Raw genomic sequence first — 18,295 nt, 5'->3', positions numbered from 1 at the left:
ACAGAAGGGCATAATTCCTGCCACTGACATCAGTAACGGGACTTTATTCCTCCTACTAATATCAATGATGGGGTACTATTCCTCCCACTGACAGTGGTACACAATTTCTTCACTGACACTAGCAATGGGACATTATTCCACTGACATCAGTGCAGAACTTTACCCATAATAGTTTGATAAAAAATAATGTTCTTTAGCAAGGAACATACAAGACACATTCATAATTTTGCTACCAAAATTAGTGTGTTCTGTAAATTGCTTTGAGCGTTGCTCCTGTTTCTTCTTGCCAGGGCTGCCATTTTGCTGAAGCCAAGAGCCCCTGAACAATCATAAAGTGGATCTAAACCCATCAATTTAACCGTTTCAAAAAATCTGTTACATTCCTGGAATGCTGGGATTGCGAACTGTCACATTTGCTTGTGTCCCAAACCAAACTGTCAAACCATCAATTGGTTGGTGTCATAACTGATCATATGTGCAGCACCATATGGTGTCAGCTGCAGAGCAAACAGATTAATTGAACAGTGGTTGGTGGTGCCTTAGATGACCATTGGGCACCACTATTAAGCATGTGCCACGCCACAAAGTGCATGGAAAATATTGATAGAAAACAATGGACTTTAACCACTTTGGCCCCGGACGATTTTACCCCCCTCCGTACCAGAGCACTTTTTTTGCGATTCGGCACTGCGTCGCTTTAACTGACAATTGCGCGGTCATGCGACGTTGCACCCAAACAAAATTGTCTTCATTTTTTTGCCACAAATAGAGATTTCTTTTGGTGGTATTTGATCACCTCTGCAGTTTTTATTTTTTTGCGCTATAAACAAAAGAAGAGTGACAATTTTGAAAAAAACACAATATTTTTTACTTTTTGCTATAATAAATATCCCATTTAAAAAAAAAAATTTCCCTCAGTTTAGGCCGATACGTATTCTTCGCAATAAGCATATATAGATTGCTTTGCGCAAAAGTTATAGGGTCTACAAAATAGGAGATATATTTATGGCTTTTTTTTTGGCTAGTAATGGCGGCAATCTGCGATTTTTTTCCATGACTGCGACATTGTGACGGACATATCAGACACTTTTGACACATTTTTGGGACCATTCACATTTACACAGCGATTGGTTCTATAAAATTGCACTGATTACTGTGTAAATGTGACTGGCAGGGAAGGGGTTAACACTAGGGGCTGCTGCAGGGGTTAATATGTTCCCTATGGGAGTGATTCTAACTGTGGGGGGAGGGGACTCACAAGGGGAGGAGACCGATCGGTGTTCCTCTGTACTGGGAATACACCATCGGTCTCCTCTCCACTGACAGGACATGGATCTGTGTGTTTACATACACAGATCCACGATCCTGCTGTGTTCCCGGGCAATAGCGGGTGCCCGGCGGACATCGCAGCCGCGGTGCACGAGCACCGGGTCCCGAGCGACGCCACGGGCGCGCGCCCCTTAGGCGGCCGGGAATGGGAGGACGTCATATGACACTCACCCATGATGGGAGATCCCATCTGTGGGCGTCATATGACTATGGGTGGGTAGGGAAGTGGTTAAAGGCATGTATAATAAAAGATGTTTACAATTTTTTGTTAAACATTAAAAGGTTTTTTCACGAAATACAAAAAATGGACTATAAGTACATAAGACATCTAAAATAGGATGGGACTCCCTAGAGGATATCATACCATGTGCAGTGCCTCGAAAAAGTATTCATACCCCTTTAAATTTTCCACATTTGTTACAACCAAAAACAAAAAATGTATTTCATGTGATAAACCAACACAAAGTGGCTCATAATTGTCAAGTGGAAGGAAAATAAATGGTTTTCAAACTTTGTTACAAATATGTGAAAAGTGTGGCATGCATTTGTATTCAGCCCCCCTGAGTCAATACTTTGTAGAACCACCTTTCACTGCAATTACAGCTGCAAGTCTTTTTGAGGATGTCCCTACCAGCTTTAAAAATCTAGAGAGTGACATTTTTGCCCATTCTTCTTTGTAAAGCTTCTTAAGCTCTGTCCGATTGGATGGAGAGTGTTTGTGAACACCAATTTTCAGGTCTTGCCACAGATTCTCAATTGAATTTAGGTCTGGACTGTGACTTTCTATAACCTAACCCTGCTTTAAACTTCTCCACAGCTTTATCCCTGACCTGTCTGGTGCCTTGGCCTTCATGATGGGGTTTGTTCATTAAGGTTCTCTAACAAACCTCTTAGGGCTTCACAGAACAGCTGCATTTATACTGAGGTTAAATTACACACAGGTGCACTCTATTTACTACTTCTGAAGGCAATTGCTTACACTAGATTTTGTTAGGAGTATCAAAGTAAAGGGGGCTGAAGACAAATGCACACCACACTTTTCACATATTTATTTGTAAAAAAAAATAAACCATTTGTTATTTTCCTTCCACTTCACAATTATGTGCCACTTTGTGTTGCTCTATCTCACATAAAATCCCAATAAAATACAGTTACGTTTTTGGTTGTAACATGACAAAATATGGAAAATTTTAAGGGGATGTCTGATTCCAACAGGGTATGAATACTTTTTCAAGGCACTGTACGTATGTATAGATTATACATTCAATGTATTCACGTATGTAATCCTCCAGATTGGGGGTAATGCTTGTCCTCATATATCTGAAACAGTTTTGCTCAACATGTTTCGCAACCGCAAAGTCGCTTCTTCAAGAGTTTGAAATGTCTATTCAAACAAGAACATATATTGATTAAAATACATATATACCAAACAGTAATAGTTATTTTTTATTACCGTATGGTATATATGTATTTTAATTAATATATGTTTTTATTTGTATAGACATTTCAATCTCATGAAGAAGTGACTTTGCGGTCACGAAACATGTTGAACAGAACTGTTTCATATATATGAGGACAAAGCGGTACCCGCAATTTGGAGGATTACATACGTGGATACAATGAATGTATAATCTATACATATATACATGGTATCATATCCTCTAGGGGGATCACGTGAAGTCCCATCCTATTTTAGGTGTCTTGTGTACTTATTGTCTATCATATTTTGTGAAAAAAACTTTTAACGTTTAACTAATAAATTGTAAAAAATCTTTTAATATACAGTGGGGCAAAAAAGTATTTAGTCAGCTACCAATTGTGCAAGTTCTCCCACTTAAAAAAGATGAGAGAGGCCTGTAATTGTCATCATAGGTATACCTCAACTATGAGAGACAAAATGTGGAAACAAATCCAGACAATCACTTTGTCCGATTTGGAAAGAATGTATTTCCAAATTATAGTGGAAAATAAGTATTTTGTCAATATCAAACATTCACCTCGATACTTTATTATATATCCTTTGTTGGCAATGACAGAGGTCAAACATTTTCTGTAAGTCTTCACAAGGTTGTCAAACACTGTTGCTGGTATATTGGCCCATTCCTCCATGCAGATCTCCTCTAGAGCAGTGATGTTTTGGGGCTGTCATTGGGCAACACAGACTTTCAACTCCCTCCAAAGGTTTTCTATGGGGTTGAGATCTGGAGACTGGCTAGGCCACTCCAGGACCTTGAAATGCTTCTTACGAAGCCACTCCTTAGTTGCCCGGACGGTGTGTTTGGGATCATTGTCATGCTGAAAGACCCAGCCACATTTCATCTGCAATGCCCTTGATGGGAGGAGGTTTGCACTCAAAATCTCAGGATACATGGCCCCGTTCATTCTTTCATGTACACTGATCCGTCGTCCTGTTCCCTTTGCAGAGAAACAGCCCCAAAGCATGATGTTGTCATCCCTATGCTTCACAGTAGGTATGGTGTTCTTTGGTTGCAACTCAGCATTCTCTCTCCTCCAAACACAACGAGTTGTATTTCTATCAAACATCTTCTACTTTGGTTTCATCTGACCATATGATATTCTCAAAATCCTCTTCTGGATCATCCAAATGCTCTCTAGCAAACCTCAGATGGGCCCGTACATGTACTGGCTTAAGCAGGTGGACACGTCTGGCACTGCAGGATCAGAGTCCCTGGCTGCTTAGTGTGTTACTGATGATAGCCTTTGTTACGTTGGTCCCAGCTCTCTGCAGGTCATTCATTAGGTCTCCCTGTGTGGTTCTGGGATTTTTGTCACCATTCTTATGAGCATTTTGACCCCACGGGGTGAGATCTTACGTGGCGCCCCAGATCGAGGGAGATTATCAGTGGTCTTGTATGTCCTTCATTTTCTAATTATTGCTCCCACAGTTGATTTCTTCACACCAAGCTGCTTGCCTATTGCAGATTCAGTCTTCCCAGCCTGGTGCAGGTCTACAATTTTGTATCTGGTGTCCTTTGACAGCTCTTTGGTCTTCACCATAGTGGAGTTTGGAGTGTGACTGTTTGAGATTATGGACAGGTGTCTTTTATACTGATAACAAGTTCAAACAGGTGCCATTAATACAGGTAATGAGTGGAGGACAGAGGAGCCTCTTAAAGAAGAAGATACAGGTCTGTGAGAGTCAGAAATCTTGCTTGTTTGTAGGTGACCAAATACTAATTTTACACCATAATTTGCAAATAAATTCTTTCAAAAATCAGACAATTTTATTGTCTGGATTTGTTTCCACATTTTGTCTCCATAGTTGAGGTATACCTATGATGACAATTACATGCCTCTCTCATCTTTTTAAGTGGGAGAACTTGTACAATTAGTGGCTGACTAAATACTTTTTTGCCCTACTGTACGTGCCTTTAACTACGCTCGCCAGCCATCAAATGACGGCTAGGTGGCCCGGCTCTCATTCTGGGAGGCCATCATATGACATCCACCCAGAACGGCCGCTCTCACGAGCCCCTGGGGGCGTGCATTGTGACGATTCGTGGTGCTACACCGTTCTCGGTAAAGAGCCTCTTACGGAGGCTCTTTACCACGTGATCAGCTGTGTCCAATCACGGCTGAGCACGATATAAACAGGAAGAGCTTTTGATCGGCTTTTCCTCACTCACGTCTGACACGAGTAGAGGAGAGATGATCGGTTACTCTCCTGAGAGGGGGGGTCTGTGCCACCCTAGACCACATGGGAAATGCCAATCAGTGCCCAGGCAGCTGCCAATCAGTTCCTATCCCCAATGCCTGCCAGTGCCATCAGTGATGCCTGTCAATGCCATTTATCAGTGCCACATACCAGTGCCCAACATTGCCACCTATCAGTGCCACCCATAAGTACCCATCAGTGTTGCCCACCAGTGCCACCCATGAGTGCCCATCAGTGCTGCCTATCAATGCCCATCCATGCTGCATATCAGTGACACCCATCAATGCTGCCTACCAGTGCCCATCAGTGCCAGCTCATTGGTGCCACCTTATCAGTCCTCGTCAGTGCCGCCTTATCAGTGCCCATCAGTGAAGGAGAAAACGTATTTACAAAATTACAGAAACAAAAGAAAAACCTTTCTTTTTTTTTTTTTCTTTTTTTTTAGGTCTTTTTTTATTTGTTTAGCAAACAATAAAAAATGCAGAGGTGATCAAATACCACCAAAAGAAAGCTCTATTTGTGGGAACAAAATGATAAAAATTATGTTTGGGTACAGTGTAGCATGACTACGCAATTGTCATTTAAACAGCGACAGCGCTGAAAGCTGAGAATTGGCTTGGGCAGGAAGGGGGTGTAAGTACCTAGTAGGTGGTTAAAGTCCATTATTTTCCATGTGGTTCAAACAGAAGCAGCTTCCTTGGCTGTAAAGGATAGGTGAGTTTAATTCTGCTTTAATGCTGTCAGTAGATCGGCCTCTACAAATTCGGCAGTGCCTAAAAAATAGAGAGCAACCGATCATGTCCAGAGTAGGATGAGACAGCGTACTGCTGAATTTAACAGTATAGAGCACTGGAAATATTTTGTCATTTTGTATTCCTGATTTGCATTGAACTTGGAAATAAAAATATATTCAACCTTAACAGTAGAGAGCACTTATTTTTTAATAGTTTAACTGTGCTGGAACATTTTCTACCCCCACCAGCCACAATCCAACCCCCCCCCCCCCCAAAGTCTAGGGGACAGTAAACTGGCCCTTTGAAAAGTTTGGAGACCCCCCTAATAGTGATAATTTAATAGTGCCAAACGCTTCCTATTTTTCAAAATCTTGTCTAATGTCATTATTTAATTTAATTTTTTTTTTTTTAATCTTTGCTTATGTTTTTCTCTGAACTTTGTGCAGTTTGGTCCCCCCACTGAAAAGCCTTGGTGGTCAGGAGACGCAGTATGTTATTGACCCTCGCAATGCTTCTTATAGTTGTTCATCCCAGCATACAAAAATTGCCAAATATTTAAGGGAAACTTTAGTGTATTTGTGCCAATTTTATTTTATTTTTTTTAACTGCTATATACAAACATGAAAAATAGTGGTGGACAGCACATCCAATGAAGTAAAGGTTGTTGCAGGCAACCAGAGTTGACCCGGCAATCCTACATTATAAGAAATATTAAGTCACCAAATGTTTTCCAAACAATATCCATTTTCAGGGTTGCACCAGTCCCTTATTAGGCCCCGAACACATCTGACAACATGAGGACGTGATTCATGCTATATTCACAGAGACCAGAAATGACTTACATTGCTGTGGTGACAGTTGATTCTGTCAAAAAGCAAACTGACCAAAAACAATTCATATATGACTCAGAAAAACAACTGCAACTAAATGTTTAGCTACTTGGGGGGAAAAAAAACACATATGGAAACAATGTATCCATCCATGTGAAATGATGTTTTCCAATGAATGTGGATTCTTACTATACAATAAAAAGTGTGTGCGTATAAGTATATTGTATAGTTACATAGTTAGTCTAATTGAATAAAGCTATATAGTTCAACCAATAGAAAATATTATACAATTATATACCTACAGTTGATCCAGAGGAAGGGAAAAAAACACAATAATGCATGATCCAAATTGCTCTAGCAGGGAAAAAAAATTCCATCCTGATCCCCCAAGAGGCAATCGGATGTTCCCTGAATCAATCTACCTATAAATATTAGTATCCAGTTATTACTATTGTTACTGTTACTATTATGTGTAGCTAGGAAATAATCCAGGCCTTTCCTAAACAATCTACTGAGCTGGCCAGAACAAGCTCTGGAGGGAGTCTATTCCACATTTTCACAGCTCTTAGGCCGCGTACACACGCGGGGACTGTTCGCTGAAACTTTGTTCGTCAAACAGTTGCCGCAACAGTCCGCTCAAAATTTGCATGAGCGGACTTGCCCACACACGGCACTTTTTGAGCGGACTGTTTCAGCGAACTGTTTGCCAAACAGTTCGCTCAACTTTTGAAATGAACGGACTCGCCCACGTAAGGCGGAGGCAAGTCCGCCCATTTCGAGCGCGTGTACAGGTAGGCGGGGCCCGCGAAGGAGACGTCGCGGGCACCGCCGCCTGGAATGGACTTAAAGGGACACCCAACGCCGAAAAAAATCGGCGTGGGGGTTCCCCCAAAGTCCACAACAGACCCTTGTCCGAGCACGCTACCCGGCCGGCCAGGAAAGGGGGGGCGAGCGAGCGCGCCCCCCCCCTGAGCCGTACCAGGCCGTGTGCCCTCAACATGGGGGGTGCCTTGGGGAAGGGGGGGCCGCGCGGCCCCCCCACCCCAAAGCACCTTGTCCCCATGTTGATGAGGACAAGGGCCTCTTCCCGACAACCCTGGCCGTTGGTTGTCGGGGTCTGCGGGCGGGGGGCTTATCGGAATCCGGGAGCCCCCTTTAAGAAGGGGGCCCCCGGATACCTGCCCCCCACCCTATGTGAATGAGTATGGGGTACAATGTACCCCTACCCATTCACCTGTGAAAAAAAGTGCAAAAAAAAACACAACACAGGGTTAAAATATTTTATTGCACAGCTCCGGGGGTCTTCCGTCTTCGGGGGTCTTCTCCGGACTCCTCCGCTATCTTCTTGTAGCTCTTTTGCTAGCGGAGGAGTCCGGCTTTCTTCCTCCCCGCCGCCGGCCTCTTCTTCCGACTTCGGGGGTCTTGTCCCCCTCTTCGGTTCTTCTGCCGGGCCACCGCGCCTTCTTCTAGCTCTTTTAGAGGCGGTGGCCCGGTCTTCTGTCGCCGCCTTCCGTTCTTCTTCTTCTTCTTCTTCTTCTTTTTCTTCTCCAGGAGATGTTGACACGTCGCTCTCTCCGGCCGGAATGCCAGAGCCGCGCTGTGCTGCCACTTATATAGTGCCAATGGGGCGGTGTCACATGGTATATGTCACATGGGTTGGTCACATGGGTTGATGTCACATGGGGACTATGACATCGTAAGGGGGCGGGGGTCACCATGTGACATCAACCCATGTGACCAACCCATGTGACATATACCATGTGACACCGCCCCATTGTCACTATATAAGTGGCAGCGCAGGGCGGCTCTGGCATTCCGGCCGGAGAGAGCGTCGTGTCAACATCTCCTGGAGAAGAAGAAGAAGAACAAGAAGAAGAAGAAGAACGGAAGGCGGCGACAGAAGACCGGGCCACCGCCTGCAAAAGAGCTACAAGAAGGCGCGGTGGCCCGGCAGAAGAACCGAAGAGGGGGACAAGACCCCCGAAGTCGGGAGAAGAGGCCGGCGGCGGGGAGGAAGAAAGCCGGACTCCTCCGCTAGCAAAAGAGCTACACGAAGATAGCGGAGGAGTCCAGCGAGAAGACCCCCGAAGACGGAAGACCCCCGGAGCTGTGCAATAAAATATTTTTTCTCGTGTGTTGTGTTTTTTTTTGGGGTACTTTTATTTTACAGGTGAATGGGTAGGGGTACATTGTACCCCATACTCATTCACATAGGGTGGGGGGCCGGTATCCGGGGGCCCCCTTCTTAAAGGGGGCTCCCGGATTCCGATAAGCCCCCCGCCCGCAGACCCCGACAACCAACGGCCAGGGTTGTCGGGAAGAGGCCCTTGTCCTCATCAACATGGGGACAAGGTGCTTTGGGGTGGGGGGGCCGCGCGGCCCCCCTTCCCCAAGGCACCCCCCATGTTGAGGGCACGCGGCCTGGTACGGCTCAGGAGGGGGGGCGCGCTCGCTCGCCCCCCTTTCCTGGCCGGCCGGGTAGCGTGCTCGGACAAGGGTCTGTTGTGGACTTTGGGGGGACCCCCACGCCGATTTTTTTCGGCGTTGGGGTTCCCCTTTAAGTCCATTCCAGGCGGCGGAGCCCGCGACGTCTCCGTCGCGGGCCCCGCCTACCTTCACACGCGCTCGAAATGAGCAGACTTTCCTCCGAGCGGGAACAGTCCGCTCATTTCGAAAGTAGCCTACACACGGGCGGACTGTTCGCTCAAACAAAGTTTCAGCGGACAGTTTTTCGGAATTTCCGAAAGACTTTGTCCGTCAAACTGTCTGCTGAAACTGTCCGCTGAAAGCCCACACACGGGCGGACTGTCCGCTGAAACACTGTTCAGCGGACAAAGTTGAGCGAACAGTCCGCCCGTGTGTACGCGGCCTTACTGTGAAGAAGTCTTTCCATATTTGGAATTGAAATCTCTCTACCTCCACACATAAAGAGTGCTTCCTTTTCCTCTGTGATGACCTTAAAGCAGCAATCCCAAACCTTTTTGGCACCGGGGACTGGCTGTGTGGAAGAAAGTTATGCCAAGACCGAGAGGGGTGGGTAACGCGTTTTTAGACTGGAAATTTGTAGGGGCAATGGCTGGTGTTGGCGCTTCAATCGTCACAGCACCTTGCTTGATATGGCATCAGGATAATTGAAGCGTATTTCTATTATTACATTGTAATATGAAATTAAATAGTTCAACTCATCATAATGCAGCATCTGATGCAGCTTGGCAGCTTGTCACTTGCCACCAGATGCGCATTGTCACTTGCCGCATCGCCTGCCACCAGATACAGCTTGTCACTTGCCTTGTCACCTTCCTTTAGATGCAGCTTGTCACTTGCCACGTCACCTGCTTTCAGATAAGAATTGTCACTTGCCACATCACCTGCCACCAGGTGCAGCTCGCCACTTGCCATGTTACCTGCCTTCAGATGTGGATTGTCACTTGTCACGTGTCACGTCACTTTCCTTCAGATGCAGCTTGTCTGGTTGCCTGCCACCAGTTGCAGCTTGTAAGTTGCCATGTCGCCTGCCACTGGTTTGCAGCTTGTCACTTGACTTGCCATGTCACCTGCCATCAAATGCACATTGTCACTATCCTGCCACCAGCTGAAGCTTCCCACTGTTGCCTGCTACCAAAAAATACCAGATGCAGCTTGTCACCTTTTGAATATAAAGGCAATTTAGTGGCAGGCAACAGTAAAAGCATAGAAGGAGGCTTCTTTCCCCAGTGACAGCACAGAAGGAGGCTTCTTTCCCCAGTGACAGCACAGAAGGAGGCTTCTCTCCCCAGCTTTCCAGTGAGTGAGTGAGGGCGGGCAGGGAGAGGTGATGTAATCTCTCTGCTGCCCGCACCTGCACAGGGTGAGGGGCGGAACTGCGGTGATGCAGGGCGGCTGGTGAGGGATGATGTCATCTCTCTGCTCCCTCATCCGCCCTCCCGGTGTCTGTGACATGCCACTTCGCTCACCCGCCCGATGTCTGTCATGCCGCTACGCTCGCCCTGTGTCTTTGTTGCCCCCCCCCCCCAAGTGTCTATGTAGTGCCATCCCCCCACCACACTCGCGGCCCAACTGGAGAGCCTCCCGGTGGTTGGGGAGCCCCTGCCTTAAAGTGAATACCTCAACACCAGGTTTACTATATGGACCACTTATGTATTTATACATGTTGATCACATCCCCCTTATCTCCTCTTTTAATATAAAATATATATATTTTATATTAAAATAGATAGATACTGGGTTTGTTAACTCATGTAGTAGATGCAATTTATTGGGTCTTGCCATTCCAAACTTGTGGAATTAAAAAGTTCAAAACACAATGGTTGTGCTTGCAGGGGCATTAGCTTCACACAGTGAAACAACAACTAAAAATGGCGAGCCACCTGGTTCTCTTGCTAGCAGCACCACTTGTCTTTTTGGTCTCCCAGACCACAGGCTCTTCAGGCTCACTTAGCCTTAGGAACAGCACCCTGCTGCATGGTCCCACTCCTGGCCTCTAGATAGTGGTCTCCAAGCACTCTAGGGTCACATACGACAAAGAATTTCAGCTCCCCTTACAGTCCCCTGAATTTTCTAGTTGCCTCGGCTCTCCAAGTCTTCTGCCAACTTCCTTAGCTGTCCTAAATCTGAGTCCTGAGTAAGGGAATTTGGCCTACATTGACATGGAGTGTTTCACCTCTCCTGGATGGAGCGCACACCTATTGCCACACAAAGACTCTTCTTGCAAGTGGAAGTCTTGAGCTATGTAAAATTTAACTTGGGTTATTGAGAGTTGTATGAAAGTATCTTCTATAGTAAAGCAGGTAAGACCCAGGACAACATATAAAATGCGTCTGAGAGTTGGCAGCATATGGAAAAACTAAATATGCAATATGTACTGATTGTACCTCTCTCAGAAGTTTCTGCAACTATATAATATACATTTTCTTGCATATTCTGCTCTGAATTTTGTGTTCTATGTTTGTGTGTGCCAACATGTGCCAGAAATGTGGTTTGTACTCAAAACATTAATTTCATTCTTCTAGGACCAGTGGGTGTTGGATTAAATGAACTGAAGAGGAAAGTGTTGATCAGCGACACCCAGCACTATGGAGTAACAGTACCGCGTAAGTGTTCATTTCCGTGTATTCTTTTTTTTTTTTTTTCCTATTTCTCTGTTCAGTTTAGCTTATTTAAATAAATCTTTTTTGTTTTTTTAATTAACACATGTGAAATAGATCAGCTTGATAAAAATAATCTCATCAATGTATGCTAATGTTTTTAAAAGTATTCCCTATATCGTTTGCAATTGTATATGTTAAAGTGAAGCCATATTTGCTCATTACATAGATTCTGCATTATATGCTATGTAATGGTTGTGCTTTCCTGCTCATTCTTACAGTGCAAGTCTATGAATTAGCTTTTTTATTGGAAATAATGCATTCCATGTGTGGATGATATCTTATCTCAACAACTGTAAAACAATTAGGTTGACTTATTGTAGTAGCTCTTCTACCCCGCCTCTAGTGACTAATCTGAAAATCTGCACATTTAATACAATAATAAAAATAAGCAATTGCACACATATAAAAATGTGTTAAAGATAAACACTGCAAAAATAATTCACAATATGTGGTTCACTGAAAATACACTGTCCTTTAAAACTGAACTCTAATAAAAATCTTTTTTGGTGCACAGGAACAGTTAAAGCAGTCGTAAAGTCACTATTGAGAAATCCTGTAATACCCCCCTCTTACAGGAAGATATAATGTGCAGTTTATGTGTTTTTTTTTTTTTATTATTATTCTGCAAAATATCTTATTTTACAGTGGTGCTGGGTGCTCATGTGACCTGCCAGCGCTCTCCTTCCCTGATCTGAGCACTACAGTGGGAGGGGCTGAGATTCGCCGCTGACATCAGCCGAGAGGAGGAGATCAGTGGAAAGTCACGTGAGCACCCAACGGTGCTGTAAATAAGGTATTTTGAGGAATAATCGAAAAAAAACACAGATAATGCACATTATATCTTCCTGTAAGAGAGGGGATTACATGATTTCTCAGCAGTGATTTTACAGCTATAGTGATGGGAGGGCAGAGCGGGGTGCAGATGGATCACACACAGACTCTCGAGCTGACAGGGATTGAGGTGGAGAGATGAGAGACTGTGGGATGTTAACTGACCATGTTATCATGGATCAGCAGCCATGATTAATGTGGTCAGTTTACAAAGGGTACACAGGAACAGGCAGGATCAACCAGGTTTTTTAGAACATAGAGAGGGACAAATTACATGGCACAAGCACTATGCTGTCTTTCCTGTTTTAAAGAATCGGGATAAATTTATTTTTATTTTTAAGGGTTATAACCACTTTAAGTAACTGAAGTGTATCCTATGTTTTGCTGGTTACTGTAGAAAATCCTCTCTCCAAGGAATGCCAGGCACTCCCCACATTGGTTATCTCCCAGGGCTTAAAAGTGGATGCTGCAGCTGTGAAGGACTTGTGCTATTCATCCTCCCCTTCTTGTTTCTTGTTTATTCACAAAACTTTTAGAATTATTTTTACAGAATGTAAGGTGTTCTGTGAATGGACAGGGAAAATCATGTCATTCGTCCAACCCGCCTCCATTCCTAGAATGCCTTGCATTCTGCATGAAGAATATTAACAGTTTTGTGAATGCATTATAGGGCAAAGGGAGGACAATCTGCATTACTGGAGAGAGGATGTTTACAGTAACCAGAACATAATACATGTTTTATTAGATTTAACTTATTTATCTCTTCTGTGCCCCAAAAACATTTTTTTTGCTGGAGTTCAGCTTTCATCAAAATTAGACAACCCTAGGGTATGTAATCACCAGGGGTAAACATCAACCTGACAACACTTCTTAAATATAACACGGGAACCCAGCTTTATAATCATTCCCACTCTGATGGGTAATTGGTACAGAAGGTACAGCTTAAAGCTCAATGAAAAGGCAAAGCTCACACTCCCTGATGATTGGAGAGTTAAAGATTGGAATTAGCGCAGGCCATGTCCCAAAATATAATGAAATCTTCACAGGTGGCAAATCATTACAGCATATTGTTCAGATGCTACAGGGGCACATTATTGATAAGCGCAGAGGTGGAGTTGGACTCCTTGACCCTGCCTTATACTGAACGGCGGTCAATACGGCCAGAGTAGTCGATTGGTGTAGGCACGCCTCTCATAAACTTTGGGTCTCATTGGAACAGGAATCGGTGCCTGCCTCCCTAGCAGGTCTTCAGTGGACAGAAGTCCAACACTCTTGAGTTGTGCCTCTTCACTCCTTGATTTAATTCACCTTGATAGAACTTTCTAGATATTACAAACTGGCAGCGAAATTCCAGCTTCACCACTGACTCCTATCATTGGCCACCCAGACTTTGTTCTGGGACTTACTGATAGAGCCTTTCAACTCTGACATGATCTGAACCTAGTCAGAGCTTCTTCCTTCTTTGGCAGGTGTGGATGGGTCTGTCCATCAGAACCGTTTGGTTCTTTTAACTCTTCAGCCCTGGGCCAGTGGAAACTGTTGCAACTAACCTACTTCCTCCAGTCCCTTCCCAATCATTCCAAGTTTCAAAGACAACCTACCTCAATTGAAGACCTTTGTTTGGGAGAAGGGCCAATTCGGAAATCTCTCTCTGTTATGGTATTTTACTTGCGGTCACGTCTCGGCAAGATCCACCATATTTACTCAAATGGGAAAGAGATCTAAACTCCACATTTTTGGAAGATCAAAAGAACCGAATATTATTTTTTGCTCACAAATCTTTCCTATGTAGCAAATATCAGGAGACCTCTTACAAATTCTTAACGCACTGGTAATGGACCCCTTCTGTGTTAGCATTGCTTTTCCCTGGACACAGCCCATTATGTTGGCGATGTGGCATCCAGACTGGCACACTACTTCATATACTCTGGGACTATCCAAAGATTCGCCCCTTCTGGCAACAGGTATTATAAATTGTGCAGTGCTTATTAATTTGACTCCTATGTTGAGTAAAAGATACCGTAAATCTTTACTAAAGCACCTCCTGAATGGCTCTAGGGCATATATTCCCAGTATGTGGAAACAACAAGCCTCACCCCTGAAATCGCAATGGTTTGCCAGGGTGAACGATATTCAGCAGATGTAAAAAGACAAAAAAGTAGTGATGCGCAGTACTATCACAGGGAATTTAGCCTAGGAGGCTAATAAATTCTTTAGGCAGTAAGATTATTAGGTGATATATATACTACCGCATAGAGGAAAAGGATGGTATGTAAAAACAGTATGCGTGTTTTATGAGGGGATGGTAAGGGACCCTCACCACTATAACATGGTACTATTCAGGATAAAAATCAAATGAATATACAAGCATAAAAAAGAAAAAAAGTCACAATAATTAAAACTAGTGATTCCCAATGCGATTTGTTAAAACTGACAAAATCGCATAAAGTGCCAGTGCTAGACGATAAATAGGTCCATGAGAATATCTACTACACCATAAAGTAAATTAAACAATATACATAAAGCAGTCACAAAAAATAGTGATTCCCAATGCGATTTGTTAAAGCTGACAAAATCGCATAAAGTGCCAGTGCTAGACGGTAAATAGGTCAGTGAAAATATCTACTACACCATAAAGTAAATTAAACAATATACATAAAGCAGTCACCAACTCGATAAATCAATTGTGCAGAGAGTGGTTGGTTGTAACTGACAAAAATCGCATAAGGTGCCAGTGCCAAAAAAGTTATAAAACAAAATACGTGCAGGTGTCCTCTACCATAAAATAATCAAAGCAATATCAATGCAACAGTAAGCAGCTCAGTAATTCAATTGTGCAAAGAATGACAGAAAATCAAAATAAACGCATAAGCAATGTTGGTGTTGAGGGAATAAACAAAATCCCTCTAGAGTAATCAAAAAGCTGTGCACAATACCTAAAATCTATGTAAACAAAAAAGAAAATTATATATAAAAATTGAACAATAACATTTATCGGAATGTGTCCATTCTGCTTGTGCGACAGCCAGTGGCGATTAAATCAAAAATCGCATATATCAAAAAATCGCATAAAGTGCTGGTGTCTGAATATATGTGCACTATAAAGGAGCAATGTAATCGGTGGTGGTAGTGGTGATGGTGAATATATCCCACGTGGTCCTGTGTGGTCGAAATATGGGTGTCCCCTTACCTTACAGCTGTAAGGTAACAGCATATGATATATATATCCTCAGGGTTCCTGGTGCTCTTTATCCCTCGAGGTCCTGTTCCGGTATCCCCAGATCCTGGCGTCTCCTGCCTATTGCGCTGTGTTGGCCCCTTTAAGTAATCGCTCAGCAGCACTCAGCGTGGGGGGGTACCTCGGCAATTGGTGTGTATGTAAGGGGTTAAAAAGATGAGGAGGAAGGGAGCCCCATAGTGTAGTAGTTTTTAACCAATATAATAGTTTATTACAGCAAAAAAATTTGTACTCACAAACAAACAAGTTTCTTATGTAGTGTATAAACGAGCCTCGAGCTCGATTGCGTCACTTCCGGTAGCGTCCCGACGCGTGTTCGTCACGGTCACGTGACTTCATCAGGGGATGAATCCCTTGTTGAAGGGAATCACCACTTGCCCTTACATTACAAACGATGCGGGCCTGTAGGTGATTTGATCCTCTCTGTATGTACATGCGAGCCAGTTCCTGCAAATATTTTACAACACATAGTTATGTTTTTATTTTTTTCCCCTAAAGTTGCCTATGACCCTGAGTTGTTAGTCATGATTTATCACTGATTTGCAATAGGGCATAGAGTTTGGATTATGACAATTATTCTCTATTACTTTCATTTAAATCATGTTACCGCTGATAATCTTCGTCAGGACTGTGCTGTCATGTGCTACTACCGGGTTATGTTGCATACCCTTAAAAAAAAAATTAGAAGCGATCGATTGCTGTGCATTATACAGTGATGGGATTAAAGGATTTGTAAAGGTTCAAGCTTTTTCACCTTAATACATTCTATGCATTAGAGTGAAAAACATTCTGTGCTGCAGCAGCCCCCAGAGCCCCCCCCCCCCTTTTCTTACCTGAACCCGATCGTTCCAGCGACGAGAATGAGCCCAACAGCTCCAGCCACTGTCTCAGATCCTCATTTATCAATCAAATCTGTGTCAATGGAGGCAGCAGCAAGACTAGTGAGCGCGTATGCACGGGTACCCCCATGGAAAGCCTCTCCCTGTGCGGGCACTCGATGAAGAGGAGGAGCCAGGAGCTCTGCCTGGGGACCCCAGAAAAGGAGGATCGGGACAAAACTCTTGCAGAGAGCAGGTAAGTATGACATATTTGTTTTTTTTTTTTGTTTTTTTTTATTAACTTTTACAATCACATTAAGTTGTGTTGGTGACTAAAGATTGTTTAAATGGACAGTGTGCATTGTCCATTGCAATCATTTATTAATTTATTTGTGTTGCTTTTTTTTTAATAATTTGATTTAGAAATTCATACAGATTTAGTTTTCTGTTAGGACCACTGACATTTTTTTTCTAGTTCTACACAAGACTGGTGTTTGAATAAACCCAAATACAATAAATTTCTAAAATGAACTCCGTGTCCATGTCAGAAATGACCATAAACATCATTCCACATAAAACGTATGGCATTCCGTATCATGTACCACCCAGCTTAGTGCAAGTAGCTTGAGCCCTCCTAGACATTTACCACAGTGCTTGTACAGGATACTCCACATTCTTGTGGGCAAAAGTCATTTTTAAGCGATTTTGTGGTCTGCAGTGAACAACAAGTAAAGTGTGTTTTCATATTTCCACTAATTGCTGGGTAGTGTGCTTCGTTTGATAGTCACTTCCTCCTCAGCTCTTGGATCCTGTTCTATGATGTGTATGTCGGTAAGGCTGATGGTGTGTGCCGGTTATTCTATCTCTGTGTCACTTTTATATGCAGATCATGGGGTTGATTTACTAAAAGCTGACCACTTTGAAAGCGACTTTTTCCCAGAGTTTAGTGAATATGGTGAAATTTAAATTTGCAAACACTACCCAATTACACTCAAAGAAAATCAAAAAAAAAAAAATATATATATATATATATATATATATATATATATCAGCAATCCTGACAATTTGTCAAAACCAGCAATGGCAGGATCGCCAACTGGCTGCCTGTAAAATTGATGTCTGTAGTTGAGGCAACAAGATGTCACTCCCATCATCCAGAAATTGAGATTCAGTGTTCAGGCCAGCAGCAGAGGGACAACTCTCTGAATGTGACTACAGAGGAAGTTATTCCATAGGGACACACAAGCAGCCGTTTTAGTGGTCCTACCACTGGCATTTTGATACTACCAGCAAAATTGCTTGTGTGTCATCAGCCCAAAACTATTTGCTGCTCTTGACCCCAGCAGAACAGCTTACACTAACCCCCTTCCCCTTCTGTTGGCTCACTCAGCTGTAATCTGAAAATACTGGAACTCCTTTAAGTTTTTTTTTTTTTTTTTCTAAAGAATATTCTCATTTGTCAACCTTTTTACCTTGGAGGAACTTTTGGCAAAAAGTTGAAAGATCTCGGGGAGCTCCATAAAATGTTTTTCATATCTACAGCTCACGAAACTGATTAAATAATATAATAAATATTAACCCCCCTGGCAGTATTCCCGAGTCTGGCTCGGGGTGGAGATTTTATACCAAAAGCGGTAACCCTGAGCTAGACTCGGGACTGCATCGCTGAATGCAGCGAAGGTTTACTTACCTT

The 18,295-nt window shown here is 43.3% G+C and overlaps 1 protein-coding gene across 3 annotated transcripts in view; it reads left to right on the top strand.

Annotated features, from left to right (window-relative positions):
* The window catches only part of MPP7 (MAGUK p55 scaffold protein 7), a 682,552-nt gene that overhangs the window by 600,966 nt on the left and 63,291 nt on the right, over positions 1 to 18,295 (top strand). For all 3 annotated transcript variants that reach the window (XM_077491041.1, XM_077491039.1, XM_077491040.1), the window contains one exon: positions 11,578 to 11,658. In XM_077491041.1, the coding sequence (XP_077347167.1) occupies positions 11,578 to 11,658 (81 nt within the window). The remainder of the gene's footprint in view (positions 1 to 11,577; positions 11,659 to 18,295) is intronic.

Source organism: Lithobates pipiens, unplaced genomic scaffold, assembly GCF_037356315.1.
Source record: "Lithobates pipiens isolate NorthernLeopardFrog02 unplaced genomic scaffold, aLitPip1_a1.2 Scaffold_19, whole genome shotgun sequence".
NCBI classification, from domain to species: Eukaryota; Metazoa; Chordata; class Amphibia; order Anura; family Ranidae; genus Lithobates; species Lithobates pipiens.
Note: the sequence above shows the minus strand (reverse complement) of the source record. Positions and strands in the feature narration are given on the sequence as shown.